The sequence below is a fragment of the Scyliorhinus canicula genome, chromosome 3, assembly GCF_902713615.1.
Source record: "Scyliorhinus canicula chromosome 3, sScyCan1.1, whole genome shotgun sequence".
In the NCBI taxonomy this organism is placed as follows: domain Eukaryota; kingdom Metazoa; phylum Chordata; class Chondrichthyes; order Carcharhiniformes; family Scyliorhinidae; genus Scyliorhinus; species Scyliorhinus canicula.
Genome location: NC_052148.1, coordinates 32,702,040 through 32,716,414, shown reverse-complemented (window position 1 = coordinate 32,716,414; position 14,375 = coordinate 32,702,040). Strand labels below are relative to the sequence as shown.

Genomic DNA, 14,375 nt, shown 5'->3' with positions numbered 1-14,375 from the left:
CCTCGGGGCTCACCTGCCTTGGGCCTCCTGGCCATCACTCTGTGCGCTCCCTCAAGCTCCAGGGGCAAATGGAAGGACCCCGCTCCCATCAACGAGCTCAACATCGTGGTCACATACGCCGGGAGATCCGACCCCTCCGCCAGGCCCAGGATCCTCAGATTCTTTCGCTTCGTGCGACCGTCCAGCTCCTCCAAGCGGTCCTGCCACTTTTTATGAAGTGCCTCGTGCAACTCCACTTTCCCCCACGAGGACCACGGCCTCCTCCTCTCTTTCAACGACCTGCCGCTGCAACTCCCGAATAGACTCCTCCTGGGTCCCAAGCAGCTTGGTCATAGTTGCATTCATGGAGTCCAGCAGCTCAGCCTTCAGCTCAGCAAAACAATGTAGGAGCGAGGCCTGTTGCTCCTGCGCCCACTTCCACCAGTCCTCGGGTGTTGCGCCGGCCGCCATTTTGTTTTTCTTCCCCCGTTTTTTGGGGGGAGTTACTGCAGCCTTTTTCACCATATAGTGTGGGGCAAGTTCTTCCAGGCACCTTCCCCCACCGGGATGCGTAGAAACAGCGCCGTTTGGGGCCCTCGAAACGGCCCAAAAGTCCCTAAATAGCAGGAGCGCCGGCTGCCATTTTGTTTTTCTTCCCCCGTTTTTTTGGGGAAGTTACTGCAGCCTTTTTCACCATATAGTGTGGCGCAAGTTCTTCCAGGCACCTTCCCCCACCGGGATGCGTAGAAACAGCGCCGTTTGGGGACCTCGAAACGGCCCAAAAGTCCCTAAATAGCGGGAGCTGCCGAACGTGCGGCTTAGCTCCGCATAGCCGCAAACGGAAATCCTCCTGTACACATTTTAAAGAACTCCATTCCATCCAAGCCCTTAACAAGATGACTATCCCAATTAATATTGAGAAAGTTGAAATCACCTAATATAATTACCCTATTGTTTTTGCATATTTGCTCCTCAATTTCCCGCTGACTATCTGGGAATCTATATTCAAGACGTAGCAATGTGGCTGACCTTTTTATTCCTTGGCTGTACACAAAACTTAATTTGATACCCCACTCCAAGGTATCATCTCTCCTGACTGCAGTAACTGGCTCCTTAAACTAATAATGCAATACCTCCTCTTCTTTTACCCCCTCCTCTGTCTCGCCTGAAGATTGTATATCCCGGGATGTTGAGCTACCAATCCTGCTCCTCCCTGAACCACGTCTCTGATGGCTCCTATACCGCAATTCCACGTGTCAATCCTCGCCTTAACGCATCCGTTTTACCTGTAATGTTCCTGGCATTAGGTGGAGGCCATCCCAGCCTCGTCTTACTCCTTTGAAACTTACCACGGCTGTGTTCCCTCTGACTTGATTGCTTTTCTGTGTTATGCTACGTCCCTACTCTGCTAACAGTCTGCATCCTCTCCCGCTCCTGTTTAAACTGGAGTAGTGTGTCCAATTTTGTGCACAATACTTAGGAAGGATGTGAAGACATTCAATCACGAAGGATGCAAAGACATTTAAAAAGTTGCAGAAAAGATGTGTCAAAATGGTTCCAGGGTTGAGGAACTTCAGTCATAATAATAATAATAATTGCTTATTTTCACAAGTAGGCTTCAATGAAGTTACTGTGAAAAGCCCCTAGTCGCCACATTCCCACATCATGATGCTTGGTTGAAGATACTTGGGCTGATCTTTTCCAAGGAGAGACGTTGAGAGGAGATTTGAAAGTGTGCATTTGTGGCCAGAGCAGAGCAGAAGAAACTGTTCCCAATGTTGGAAGGTCAACAACCAGAAGGCACCCAAATTGATTGGTGGGGGTACCCAAGGCACAATAGGAAAAGATCTATGTAGTGAGTGGTTAGCATCTGGCATATACTGCCCGAGTGTGTGGTGCAGGCAGATTCCACTGTGGCTTTCAAAAGAGAATTGGATAGTTATGAGGAGAGAATTTTTTCAGGGCTACAGGGAAATGGTGGTAGGACTAGCTGAGTTCATTTTGCAGAGAGTTGGCATACACATGGTGGGCCAAATGGTCGGCATCTGTTATTATCACTGATTTTGTATTGCACTCATAAATTTCAACTGCCTTAGTTCTTCCCATTTTCAGTTATTTAAGTTTTTCCTGTATTCCTTGGCTGATCTCACCCTTCACTGTTTGAATTGTGTGAGGATATGATACATACAAGAACATATTGCTGACCAGGATGCATAAAACTGTATATAGATGATCTGTTTAAAGTCCCAGTACCAATTCCTGGATACCAACATTCAGTACTCAGTACTGTTAATCATTTGCCATTGGCAGATCAAGATGGGAGGTACCTCTTAGGCTTCCCTCATGCAGATTGAAAGCAGTCAAGCATTGCGTTTATACTTATGAACTCATTCTGAACTGCTTAGATTATACATTATACTGTTATACATTAAGTTGGTTTAAGTTTTCCATTACAATGATTTCTCACCTATCCTATATTATCTATTAATGAAATGAAAATCGCTTATTGTCACGAGGAGGCTTCAATGAAGTTACTGTGAAAAGCCCCTAGTCGCCACATTCCGGCGCCTGTCCGGGGAGGCTGGTACGGGAATCGAACCGTGCTGTTGGCATGCTTGGTCTGTTTTAATACTATTAAATGAATACTAAAGGAATACTATTAACCTATTATCTGGGCTTTGCCTCACCCCACCCTTGAACTTCATCCAGTCTTATGGCTCAGTGTTAGCTGTTTAACATCCAATTCCAACCTTGCGACATGAAGGGAGAGGGGAAAGTATACCACAAGAGTCAGTGATAAAGCAGTTGATGACCTCTGCTCCATTTTTATTCCTCTCAAATTCCCTTTCCACTTCAATGTAGGAACATAGAAATTAGGAGCAAGAAGTAGCCAATATAGCCTTTTGCGCCTACTCTGCCATTCAATTAGATCATAGCTGATCTCTTCCTTCCTGGTCTCAAATGCACCTCCCTATCTGTTCCCCATATCCCTTTAACCTGTTTTTATGTACTTTGCGTCATCTTTCCTAACCCCCTTCAAATATCCTTAGGTGGCTGTTCGTCCCATTTCTTTCAGTATTGGCACACACAAGTGAAAAACATGAATGTTTCTGCTAAGAAATGTTGAAAGGCTTGTATTTTTAAACTGTGTAATTTGTACTTCCCATTTGTGACCTATTTATGATCGTTACATTTTTGTACTGCCTAGAACTGACTTTATTTGTTTGGATAAATGGGATGTTTGTGCACTTTATTTTGAAAAGCTAGGCTGTAAATATTTTTTGTGCAATTGAAATACTTTGCTATCTAATTGCAAGTTTATTTTGCCCCAAGGGTTGTAATTCATTAATTTTTGTTTAGAACATTAACAGAGTGGTGTTTGTCGGCAACTTTCTAAGGATCAACACTTTGTCCATGAAATTACTGGCCTATGCATTGGAATACTGGTCAAAAGGGCAATTGAAAGGGCTCTTTTTGGAACACGAGGTGAGTTTTTTAAAGTCCTAATTATTTTGATTCTGCTCAAAGGCTATTTTTGTTACATTTAAATGATCATAATCCAGCACATTGTCATGCTAACATACTACACAGCATAATGAGTACAATTCCCAATGTGACAGCGTCCTTAGCGTTGGGCAGACTACCTAGGTAAGTACCTGTTTTATTACCATAGCACTTGACCTATTGAATTTCTTCCACGAAGGCTACCTCGTTCAGAAGGCGTGGTTGTGTCACTAGTTTTAAGTCTAGGTAACTGGTAAGATCAGAGAAAACTAAACAAAATGTGAGAATATTCACAGCAGAATTTTGGTGCTGCAGTCCTGGAGGAGTTCTGTGATATTATCTTTCAATGAAAATTCCATGTCTCAATTTGAAGAGCAGGGAGTTTATTGTACTGTCTCTATTAGCATCATCCCTTTTTTAAAACAATAGCTGGTGATTCCTCTCAATATAGTCGTACTTCACTGTGGTGAATTGGCTGCAAGCCGGAGATATCTGAAAAAGCACAGTGCTTCATAAATACAGCCGCCTATCTCCAGGTAACCTTATGTGAGATTCCAAAGTGCAGAAAGTTGTTGACCCATTTGCAAAAGATACATTGTAATTTCAAAAAAAAATTGTACAGAAAGCCTATTTTACATCTACCTTGTTTCAATACTTAAACTGCTTGGTGAGGATCTTAATATTGCATTGCTGAAATCATAGTCGTAGAGGTTTATAGCATGAAAATATGCCCTTCTGCCCAACTTGTCCATGCTGCTCAGTTTTTACCATTAAGCTAGTCCCAATTGCCCGCATCTGGCCCATATCTCTCTATACCCATTTTCCCCATACAACTGTCTAAATGCTTTTTAAAAACAAAATTGTACCTACCTCTACTAGTGCCTCACCACCCTCTGTGTGAAAAAAAATTGCCCCTCTGGACCCTTTTGTATCTCTCAGCTTAAATCTATACCCTCTAGTTTTAGACTCCTCTACCTTTGCGAAAAGATGTTGACTATCTACCTTATCTACCTCTATAAGATCATACCTACACTCCAGGGGGAAAAAAAAAAGTCCTAGTCTATTCAGCCTCTCCTTATAACTCAAAACATCAAGTCCTGGCAATATCCTCGTAAATCTTTTCTGCACTCTTTCTTGTTTAATAATATCCTTTCTATAATGGGGTGAGATAAGATGCTCGATTTTATTCTCTTTAATTTTGTTTCTAGTTGTGGCTTGGCTAAAATATTTGGCAGAAATTTGAAGTTCCTGAAGCTTGTTAGAACTACACAGCTTGTGGTTTAGACCTCTTTGCACTGCCCTGTAGTTGGGTACTGCATGTGCTGGAACAGACTGAGGCTGGTCTTTGCCTGGCACTTCCAGCCTGAATTCATTATTCACACTGTCCAAACAATGTATATCTCTGGTTTATTTAGAATTTCACATGTCCTGTGTATAAAATCAGATCTACTATTTTTATATAAACTTGTACTCTCTATACTGACTGTCCTGTTTTTCACTTTTGTGTGCATTTGCAATATTGAAAAGCTTTGTTCCTGATGGGTGAATTTCAATATGATTTGAAGGGTTTGCTTTTGTTTAGATGGTTGATCTGCTATGTATATTATATGGACTGTAATCTTGAGAGCTTATGGACTTGTACATGAATTGCAAAAAAAAACAAGTTACCAAGGGAAGGCAAATGGAATATAGGCCTTCATCGCCTTGCAGCAGTAGAGTATAAAAGTATGGAAGACTTGCTACTGCTGTCCAGGGCATTGGTGAGACCGCTCCTGAAGTAGTGTGTACAGTTTTGGTCTCTCGTCAGAAGCAGTTTAAAGAGGGTTCAATAGGCTGTTCGCGGTGATGAAGAACTTGTCCAATGAGGAAAGATTGGGCGTATCCTCATTGATCTTAGAAGGATGAGAATAAGAGGTGATCTTATTGAATCACAGACTACACTGGCCGGGGAATCTAGAGCAAAGAAGCACAGTTTAAAAGTAAGGGATCTCCCAGTTAAGATGAAATGAGCTTCTTCTGAGAGGCTCCGTAATCTTTGGAATTCACTTCTACAGAGCAGTGAGGATGGGTTATTGATTACATTCAAGGCTGAATTAGACAAATATTTGGTTGAGAAAGGCATTAAGAGTTATGGGGGACAGGCTAGAAAATTGGTTAAGACAACTATCAAATCAACATGGTACTGATTTGGAGGAGCAGGCTCTATAGGCCAAATGGCCTGTTGCTCCAATTTCTGATGTGTCTTTATCAGGCATTACATTGACCATACTTTTAAACAGTTCATGTGATCCCATGATAACAAACTGCAACATTGTCAAAATCTTGTTTGGTTTCTGTTGGAAAATGCTGTAAAAAAGCCCAGTTCTCTTTAATGGCCCATTTTGTTCACGTCAACTCATGTACAATGATTTTCCCAATGCCTTTTTTAATGTGAAGGTGAAAGATGTCCTTATTTACAGTTTGAGTCCAATTATCGTTTCTTTCCCTCTGTTTCAGGGTTATTTTGGAGCAGTGGGCGCCTTGTTGGAGCTTGTCAACTCCATTTGAATCTTCGAAAGAGAAATTTCCTTGTGCCTTATGTTCACTCAGTTGTGTGGCTCCTACAACATGGCTGCAGTTGAAGAGAAACAACGCACATTTTAATTCAGGTTGCAATGCAGCAAGATTCCTCTGAACTCTGCTTTTTGCGGGAGTGGTCGGAGGAAGGGAAGAGGCTGTTTAAATGAGCACCTTTATATCAAATAGTCTGCAAGCATCTGCGCTTCCTTCCTTTTATTTTAATTCCTGCAAAGCTTTTCCAACTAAAGGGACAATTGGAAATTTGTGTATGTATCTAACATTAGTTTTCCTTCTCTCCTTTTGTGGAGCCTTGGAGAATTATTTTTCTAAACTTAAATAGCTATTTTGTTTAAAATTACACTGCAAATGCAGATGTTTGCATGAAAGGAAATCCTAGCAGGATTTAAATAATTTTTCAGTTCAAGTGTTGTGGAGGGGAGCAATGTCATTTTATCCCTTAATCCAATTAATTGGTGATTTAGAATTTTTGTTCCTTGAGTTTGAAATTTCACTGAACTAGTGTGGTTTATGATGAATACTTATTTTAAAATCTATTTTTATAGATAGCATGCATCTATTCATTTAAAATTTCTAGTTTAATTTTTACCTAAAGTCCACTATTGCATCACTGTCTTTTTCCCCATTGAATACAGTGGGTTCCAGAGCCCTTACTCTTGGGGGCATGTGGTAGCTGCTTGGGTTCACTGAATGACCAGCTTGTTTAGTCATGCAGAGAATCGGGCTTCAGCAAGTTTGAAATGCAGAGTACCCCCATACTGCCATGCTTCACTTCTCTTTCTATGAAAAAGAATTGGCTGGTTATTCCTTTTTAATAGTCACTGCTGTTTAAACATTCAATAATGACACGAGTTGTTAACTTGTGTTTAATGTCCTATAAAGAGTATGGAATGTATTACCAGCTCTTTGTAGAAGTGGTTGAGGCAGCTTCAGATTGACCAATGTCAAGTCTGTAACACAGTTATAGATTTCTGAGAACCGCTGCAAGCTGTTTGAGCTCTATTCTTCTGGTTTGACTCCGTGAACCCCTTGCTTTAATTGCAGTACTGTAATCGCTCCCAGATGCCCCACTTTATTCTCCATAATTTGGCCATTCTGGGGGAAAAAAGGTAATTTAATGAGTTGGGTGTTTAAAGCATGTATTGAAATGAAACTGCTAACTATCTTCACCTCGGCCCCTTTTGATGCTGAAGTGTGTACAGTACTTTGCTTCCTGATGCACCTTTATTTATTTATACTGCACATGTAAAAAATAAATATATTTTACACATAGGAACTATTGAATGGAGTGAAGTTTTTGAAAAATTTTGTGGGGCAGATTTCACATTTCTGTTTGCTGAATTGCTAACTGGGTAGTTTATTATTTTCACACAAAGTTGTTTCAACACAGAACACAAGTGCCTATTGAGGCGGAGGAAAAAATTATGAATGGATCCTGTGAATTGGTAAGGAAATGACCACCTTCAGTGCTGTAAATTATATATACCATCTGTAGCTGGAAGGGTGATCAGATCTTCAAGACTTTAAGCATTTTGAATCCAGATCTGTTGCTGTTTTCATTAACTCATTAATGAGACACACATTTCAATCAAATTGCCAGTGTTACTCATTGCAGTGAGAGTGTCATGGCACAGATTTTTTTTTTTTTGGAAATGTTTTTTATTGAGTTTTCATATTTTATATCCAACAAATTATTAGAAAAAAAAACACGCAAAAATTAACATGTATATTTACAGGTAAGCATCTTCATAATAACAACTGTGGCCACCCCCTTTAACCAGCATACATATTTTACATTCCCCAATATGGCTGAGGCACATGTTTATAGGCATTTATTTACAATTTGGTTTTGGGCCTTAGCTTGCCATCAGACTGTCGCTTGCGGCTTTGCCCTTCCTTTTTTTTTTGGAATAATTTTTATTCGATTTTTCAACAACAAATTTTATCACAACAGAGAAAAATAGTAACCCCTCCCCTCCAATACAAAAACAATAAATTAACAAGAAAAAGAAATAAGCGTAAAACCATGAGAACAAACCCCCAAAACGAACCCGCTCTGGGTAGTGCTGCTGACTGCCAGCCAAACAGGATTCTACGGCGGGCGATCAGGGAGGCAAAGGCAAGGGCGTCCGCCCTCCTCCCCAGGAATAGATCTGGCTGGTCTGAAACCCCGAAGACCGCCACTATCGGGCATGGCTCCACCCTCACCCCCACCACTTTGGACATAGCCTCGAAGAAGGCTGTCCAGTACTCCACAAGTCTGGGGCAAGACCAGAATATGTGGGCGTGGTTGGCCGGGCCTCTTTGGCACCGTTCACATCTGTCCTCCACCTCCGGGAAGAACTTACTCATACGGTTTCTTGTTAAGTGGGCTCTATGTATCACTTTTAGTTGCGTCAGGCTGAGCCTTGCGCACGTGGAGGTGGAGTTGACCCTATGCAGTGCTTCGCTCCAGAGTCTCCGCCCTATCTCAATGCCCAGGTCATCCTCCCATTTCTTTCTTGTTGCGTCCAGTACGGTGTCGGCCCTTTCTACCAGTCGGTCATACATGTCGCTACAGTTCCCTTTCTCTAGGATACTTGCGTCCAGTAGGTCTTCCAATAGTGGCGGTTGTGGGTACATCCTTGTCTCCTTTCGTAAGAAGTTTTTGAGCTGCAGGTACCGTAGCTCGTTCCCCCTGGCTAGCCGAAATTTCTCTGTCAGTTCGTCCAGTGTTGCGATTCTGCCGTCCGTGTATAGGTCCCTGACTATCAGTGTCCCTCCGTCCTGCCTCCACCTTTTGAAGGTGGCGTCAGTCAGTGCTGGTGTGAACCTATGGTTGTTGCAGATGGGAGCCTTGTCCGACATTTTGGTCAGGCCAAATTGCTACCGCAGTTGGTTCCAGGATTGGAGGCTGGCTGTCACCACTGGGCTGCTGGAGTGTTTTTTGGGTGGGGATGGGAGTGCTGCCGTGGTGAGGGCCCGGAGGGAGGTCCCCATGCAGGCGGCCTCCTCCGCACGCACCCACTCGGCTCCTGGATCCATCCCCTTACTCGCTCGGCTGTTGCCGCCCAGTGGTAGAATTGTAGGTTCGGGAGGGCTAGCTCCCCCCCCTGGATTTTGTTTTTTGTAGGACCTTCTTTGGGATCCTAGCATTCCCCCCCCCCCCCCCCCCCCCCCCCCATACGAACGCCATGATTAGTTTGTCCAGCGCTTTGAAAAAGGCCTTGGGGATGTAGATTGGAATGGATCTAAACAGGAAGAGGAACCTGGGCAGTACGTTCATTTTGATCGTCTGGACCTGCGAGGGAGAGTGGGAGTGTGTTCCATCTTTGCAGGTCCTTTTTTACTTCCTCCGTCAGGCTGGTGAGGTTCCATTTGTGGATCCCTTTCCAGTCATGGGCTATTTGGATCCCCAGGTAGCGGAATTTGTGTCTGGCTTGTTTGAACGGCTGCCTCCCCCTCTTGTGGGTGTACTGGGAAGATCTCGCTTTTGCTCATGTTGAGTTTGTAGCCCGAGAAGGCTCCTAATTCTTTCAGGAGCGCGATGATTCCGTCCATGCTGCTTTGTGGGTCTGAGATGTAGAGGAGCAGATCATCTGCATAGAGTGAGACTCTGTGCTCTCTGCCTCCCCTTCGGATCCCCCTCCAATTTTTTGCTGCCCTGAGCGCGATTGCTAGCGGTTCGATTGCTAGTGCGAACAGCAGCGGGGACAGTGGGCATCCTTGTCTAGTGCCCCTGTGCAGCTGGAAGTATTGGGAGTTGGTATTGTTAGTCCGTATGCTCGCCATGGGAGCGTTGTATAGGAGCTTTACCCAAGCGGTGAACCCTGTTCCAAGCCCGAACCGCTCCAGTACCTCTATGAGGTATTTCCATTCGACTCTGTAGAAGGCAGTTTCTGCGTCCAGGGAGACGATCACCTCTTGTGTTCTCTCCCCGGAGGGGGTCATTATCACGTTCAGCAGGCGCCTGATGTTCGAGGTAAGCTGTCTACCTTTGACGAAGCCCGTCTGGTCCTCTGTGACCACCTCAGGTACACAGTCTTCTAGCCTTTTGGCTAGGATTTTGGTGTCTGCGTTCAGCAGAGATATGGGTCTGTATGACCCACATTCCTTTGGGTCTTGTCTTTCTTAGGTATCAGCGAGATTGAGGCCTGTGCTAACGTGGGTGGCAGTGTTCCCCTAGCTAGCGAGTCTGTGAACATCTCCCGCAGGTGCGGGGCCAGCGCTGTCGCGAATTTTTTGTAGAAGTCCGCCGGGAATCCGTCCGGTCTGGGCACCTTCCCCGTCTGCATGGAGCTAATGCTGTCCATGATCTCTCCCAGTGCTAGTGGTGCTTCCAGGTCCCGTTTTCTGTCCCCTCCCACAAGTGGTATGTCCAGTCCATCAAGGAACCGGTTCATCCCAGCCTTCCCCGTTGGGGGCTCTGAGGTGTACAGCTCTTGGTAGAAGGCCTTGAAGGTTTTGTTAATCCTCTCTGGTTCTGTTTCCAACGTGCCTCCGGTACCCTTGATTTGCGCAATTTCTCTGGTGGCTGCCTGCTTTCTCAGCTGGTGTGCCAACGGGTGGCTGGCTTTGTCTCTGTTCGTACAGGGTCCCGCGCGTCTGGCGGAGTTGGTGCACTGCTTTCCTGGTGGAGAGCAGGTCAAAGTTCCTTTGTAGTTCTTTCCTCTCCGCCAGGAGCTATGGCGACACAGATGTGGTGACAATTATTTATTTTTCATGTATACAAAACTAGATTATAAAGTTTTTTTCCTTTTTATATAATTTGGATTGGATTTTGTTTATTGTCACGTACCAAGGCACAAAGTATTTTTCTGCAACCAGCTCAACAGATCATTAAGTACATGAAAAGAAAAGGAAATAAAAAGAAAGTACATAATAGGGCAACACAAGGTATACAATGTAACTACATAACACCAGCATCGGGTGAAGCATACAGGGGTGTAGTGTTAATGAGGTCAGTCCATAAGAGGGTCGTTTAGGAGTGCGGTAACAGTGGGGAAGAAGCTGTTTTTGAGTCTGTGTTCTCAGACTTCTGTATCTCCTGCCCGATGGAAGAAGTTGGAAGAGTGAGTAAGCCGGGTGGGAGGGGTCTTTGATTATGCTGCCCGCTTTCCCCAGGCAGCGGGAGGTGTAGATGGAGTCAATGGATGGGAGGCAGGTTTGTGTGATGGACTGGGCTGTGCTCACGACTCTGAAGTTTCTTGCAGTCTTGGGCCGCGCAGTTGCCATACCAGGCTGTGATGCAGTCGGATAGGATGCTTTCTATGCTGCATCTGTAAAAGTTGGTAAGCGTTAATGTGGACATACTGAATTTCCTTAGTTTTCTGAGGAAGATTAGGCACTGTTCTGCTTTCTGGGGTAGCATCGACGTGAGTGGACCAGGACAAATTGTTGGAGATGTTCACCCCATGGAATTTGAAACTGCTAACCATCTCTACCTTGGCCCTTTTGATGCTGATGGGGATGTGTACAGGATTTTGTTTCCTGAAGTCAATGACCAGCTCTTTCGTTTCACTGGCATTGAGGGATAAATTGGTGTAGCTGCACCACTCCACTAGATTCTCTATCTCTCTCCTGTATTCTGACTCATCATTATTCGAGATCCGCCTCACAATGGTCGTATCATCAGCCAACGTGTAGATGGAGTTGGAACCAAATTTTGCCATGCAGTTGTGTGTGTACAGTGAGTAAAGTAGGGGGCTAAGTACGCAGCCTTGCGGGCCCCAGTATTGAGGACTATTGTGGAGGAGGTGTTGTTTATTCTTGCTGATTGTCGTCTGTGGGTCAGAAAGTCGAGGATCCAGTTGCAGAGTGAGGAGATAAGTCCTAGGTTTTGGAGCTTTGATATGAGCTAGGCTGGGATTATGGTGTTGAAGGTGGAGCTGTAGTCAATAAATAGATTCCAGCATCTGCAGTTAATTGGTTTTATCATAGAATTCTGCATGCTCTTTGAATTTTCCTTATCCAGGGATTGTCTTATGTCAGGAGCTGTCAATTTTGCATCTGCTTTGAACTTTTACTCTGGGTTCCTTTCCAACACCTGGCAGTACGCTCAAAATCCCCTGTGACATATAGAATCCCTACAGTGAATAAGGAGAACATTCGGTCCTTCGAGACCCTCTGAAAGCACACCCTATCCTAACCCCACCAACCTGCACATCTTATAATAATCTTTATTTGTCACAAGTAGGCTTACATTACCACTGCAGTAAAGTTACTGTGAAAATCCCCATGTTGCCACATTCCGGTGCATTACACAGGGGGACAATTCAAAATGTCCATTACCTGACAGCATGTCTCTCTTTACCTGCGGGAGGAACCAGACCACCCACGCAGAAACATGGGGAGAATATGCAGACTCCGAACACACGTGACCCAAGTGGGAATCGAACCTGGAACCCTAGTGCTGTGAAGCCACAGTATTGACCACTGTGCTACCGTGCTGCCCAGAGACTTGACACACTAAGGGTCAATTTAGCACAGCCAATCCACCTAACCTGCACATCTTTGGACTGCAGAAGAAAAGCGGTGGAATCCCATGCAGAAAGAGAATGTGTAAACTCCACACAATCACCCAAGGCCTGAATTGAACCCGAATCCAAGGTGCAGTGAGGCTGGTCACCATGCTGCCTCGTAAACAAAGAAAAAAGAAAAGTACAGCACAGGAACCGGCCCTCCTGCCCGCCTAAACTAAAATCTTCTACACTTCCTGGGTCCGTATCCCTCTATTCCCATCCGATTCATGTATTTGTCAAGATGCCCCTTAAACGTCACTATCATCCCTGCTTCCATCACCTCCTCCAGTAGCGAGTTCCAGGTACCCACTACCCCCTGTGTAAAAAAAAAAAAAAATAAAAAATAATAATAATTGCCTCGTACATCTCCTCTAAACCTTGCCCCTCGCACCTCAAACCTATGCCTCCTAGTAATTGACCCCTCTACCCTGAGGAATAGCCTCTGACTATCCACTCTGTCTATGCCCCTCATAATTTTGTTGACCTCTATCAGGTCGCCCCTCAACCTCCGTCGTTCCAGTGAGAACAAACTGAATTTATTCAACCGCTCCTCAGCTAATGCCCTCCATACCAGGCAACATCCTGGTAAATTTCTTCTGCACCCTCTCTAGCGCCTCCACATCCTTCTGGTAGTGCGGCGACCAGAATTGAACACTATACTCCAAGTGTGGCCTTATTAAGGCTCTATACAGCTGCAACATGACTTGCCAATTCTTATACTCAGTGCCCTGGCCAATGAAGGGAAGCATGCCGTATGCCTTCTTGACTACCTTCTACACGTGTGTTGCCCCTTTCAGTGACCTGTGGACCTGTACACCTAGATCTCTCTGACTTTCAATACTCAAAGGTTCTACCATTCACTGTATAAAGGTGTACGTGGTGTGATTGGCATCCTTTCTAATGCAGAATTAATTTTTTACCTGTAGGAAAATTAAAGCCATATGAAAGCCCTGCATTTTGCTGTGCTGCCTAAGTGCAGGTCATTATTAAACATGTATGTAGGTACCTCACCCCTCTGATCCCTTTGTGAATGGAAAGGAAAACAGCATTGAGCTCTATACTGTTCTGGAATTAAAAATCTAATGATCACAAAACCATTGTCGTAAAAAACAATCTGACTCACTGATGTCCTTTAGGGAAGAAAATCTGCCATCCTTACCTGGTCTGACCTACATGTGACTCCAAACCCACAGCAATGTGGTTGACTCTTAACTGCCTCCTCGAGGGCAATTAGGGAAATAATCACGCAGGCTGTTTTGTGCTGAATGGTGTTGAGCTTCTTCAGTGTTTTAAAAAAAATAAATTTAGAGTATCCAATTAATTTTTTCCAATTAAGGGGCAATTTAGCGTGGCCAATCCACCTAACCTGCACATATTTTGGTTGTGGGGGCGAAACCCACGCAAACACGGGGAGAATGAGCAAACTCCACCCGGACAGTGACAGTGAGCCAAGATCGAACCTGGGACCTTGGCGCCGTGAGGTAGCAGCACTAACCACTGTGCCACCGTGCTGCCTGAGCTTCAGTGTTATCGGAGCTGTACGGCAAGTGGAGAGTATTAGTATTCCACCACACTCCTGATTTGTGCCTTGTAGATTGTGGATAGGCTTCAGGGAGTCCTGAGGTGAGTTACTCGCTGCAGGAGTCCTAGCCTCTGACCTGCTCTTGTAGACACAATGGGTGGGTTTCTCCATCCCGCCACGCCAGATTTCTGGTTCAGGACACTGTTGCGATTCTCCATTTCGCCGGTCGCTCAATAGGATTTCTCATTGTGGGGCATCCCCATACTGTCGGGCTGCTGGCAAAACGGAGAACC

General features: G+C 44.6%; 1 protein-coding gene across 4 annotated transcripts in view; it reads left to right on the top strand.

Annotated features, from left to right (window-relative positions):
• The window catches only part of LOC119963885 (pantothenate kinase 3-like), a 57,564-nt gene extending 50,228 nt beyond the window's left edge, over positions 1-7,336 (top strand). For 3 of the 4 annotated variants that reach the window (XM_038793247.1, XM_038793246.1, XM_038793245.1), the window contains 2 exons: positions 3,340-3,465; positions 5,980-7,336. In XM_038793247.1, the coding sequence (XP_038649175.1) occupies positions 3,340-3,465; positions 5,980-6,030 (177 nt within the window). In that variant the 3' untranslated portion in view covers positions 6,031-7,336. The remainder of the gene's footprint in view (positions 1-3,339; positions 3,466-5,979) is intronic. The other variant, XM_038793248.1, reaches the window with a different exon arrangement.
• The last annotated feature ends 7,039 nt before the right edge of the window (positions 7,337-14,375 follow it).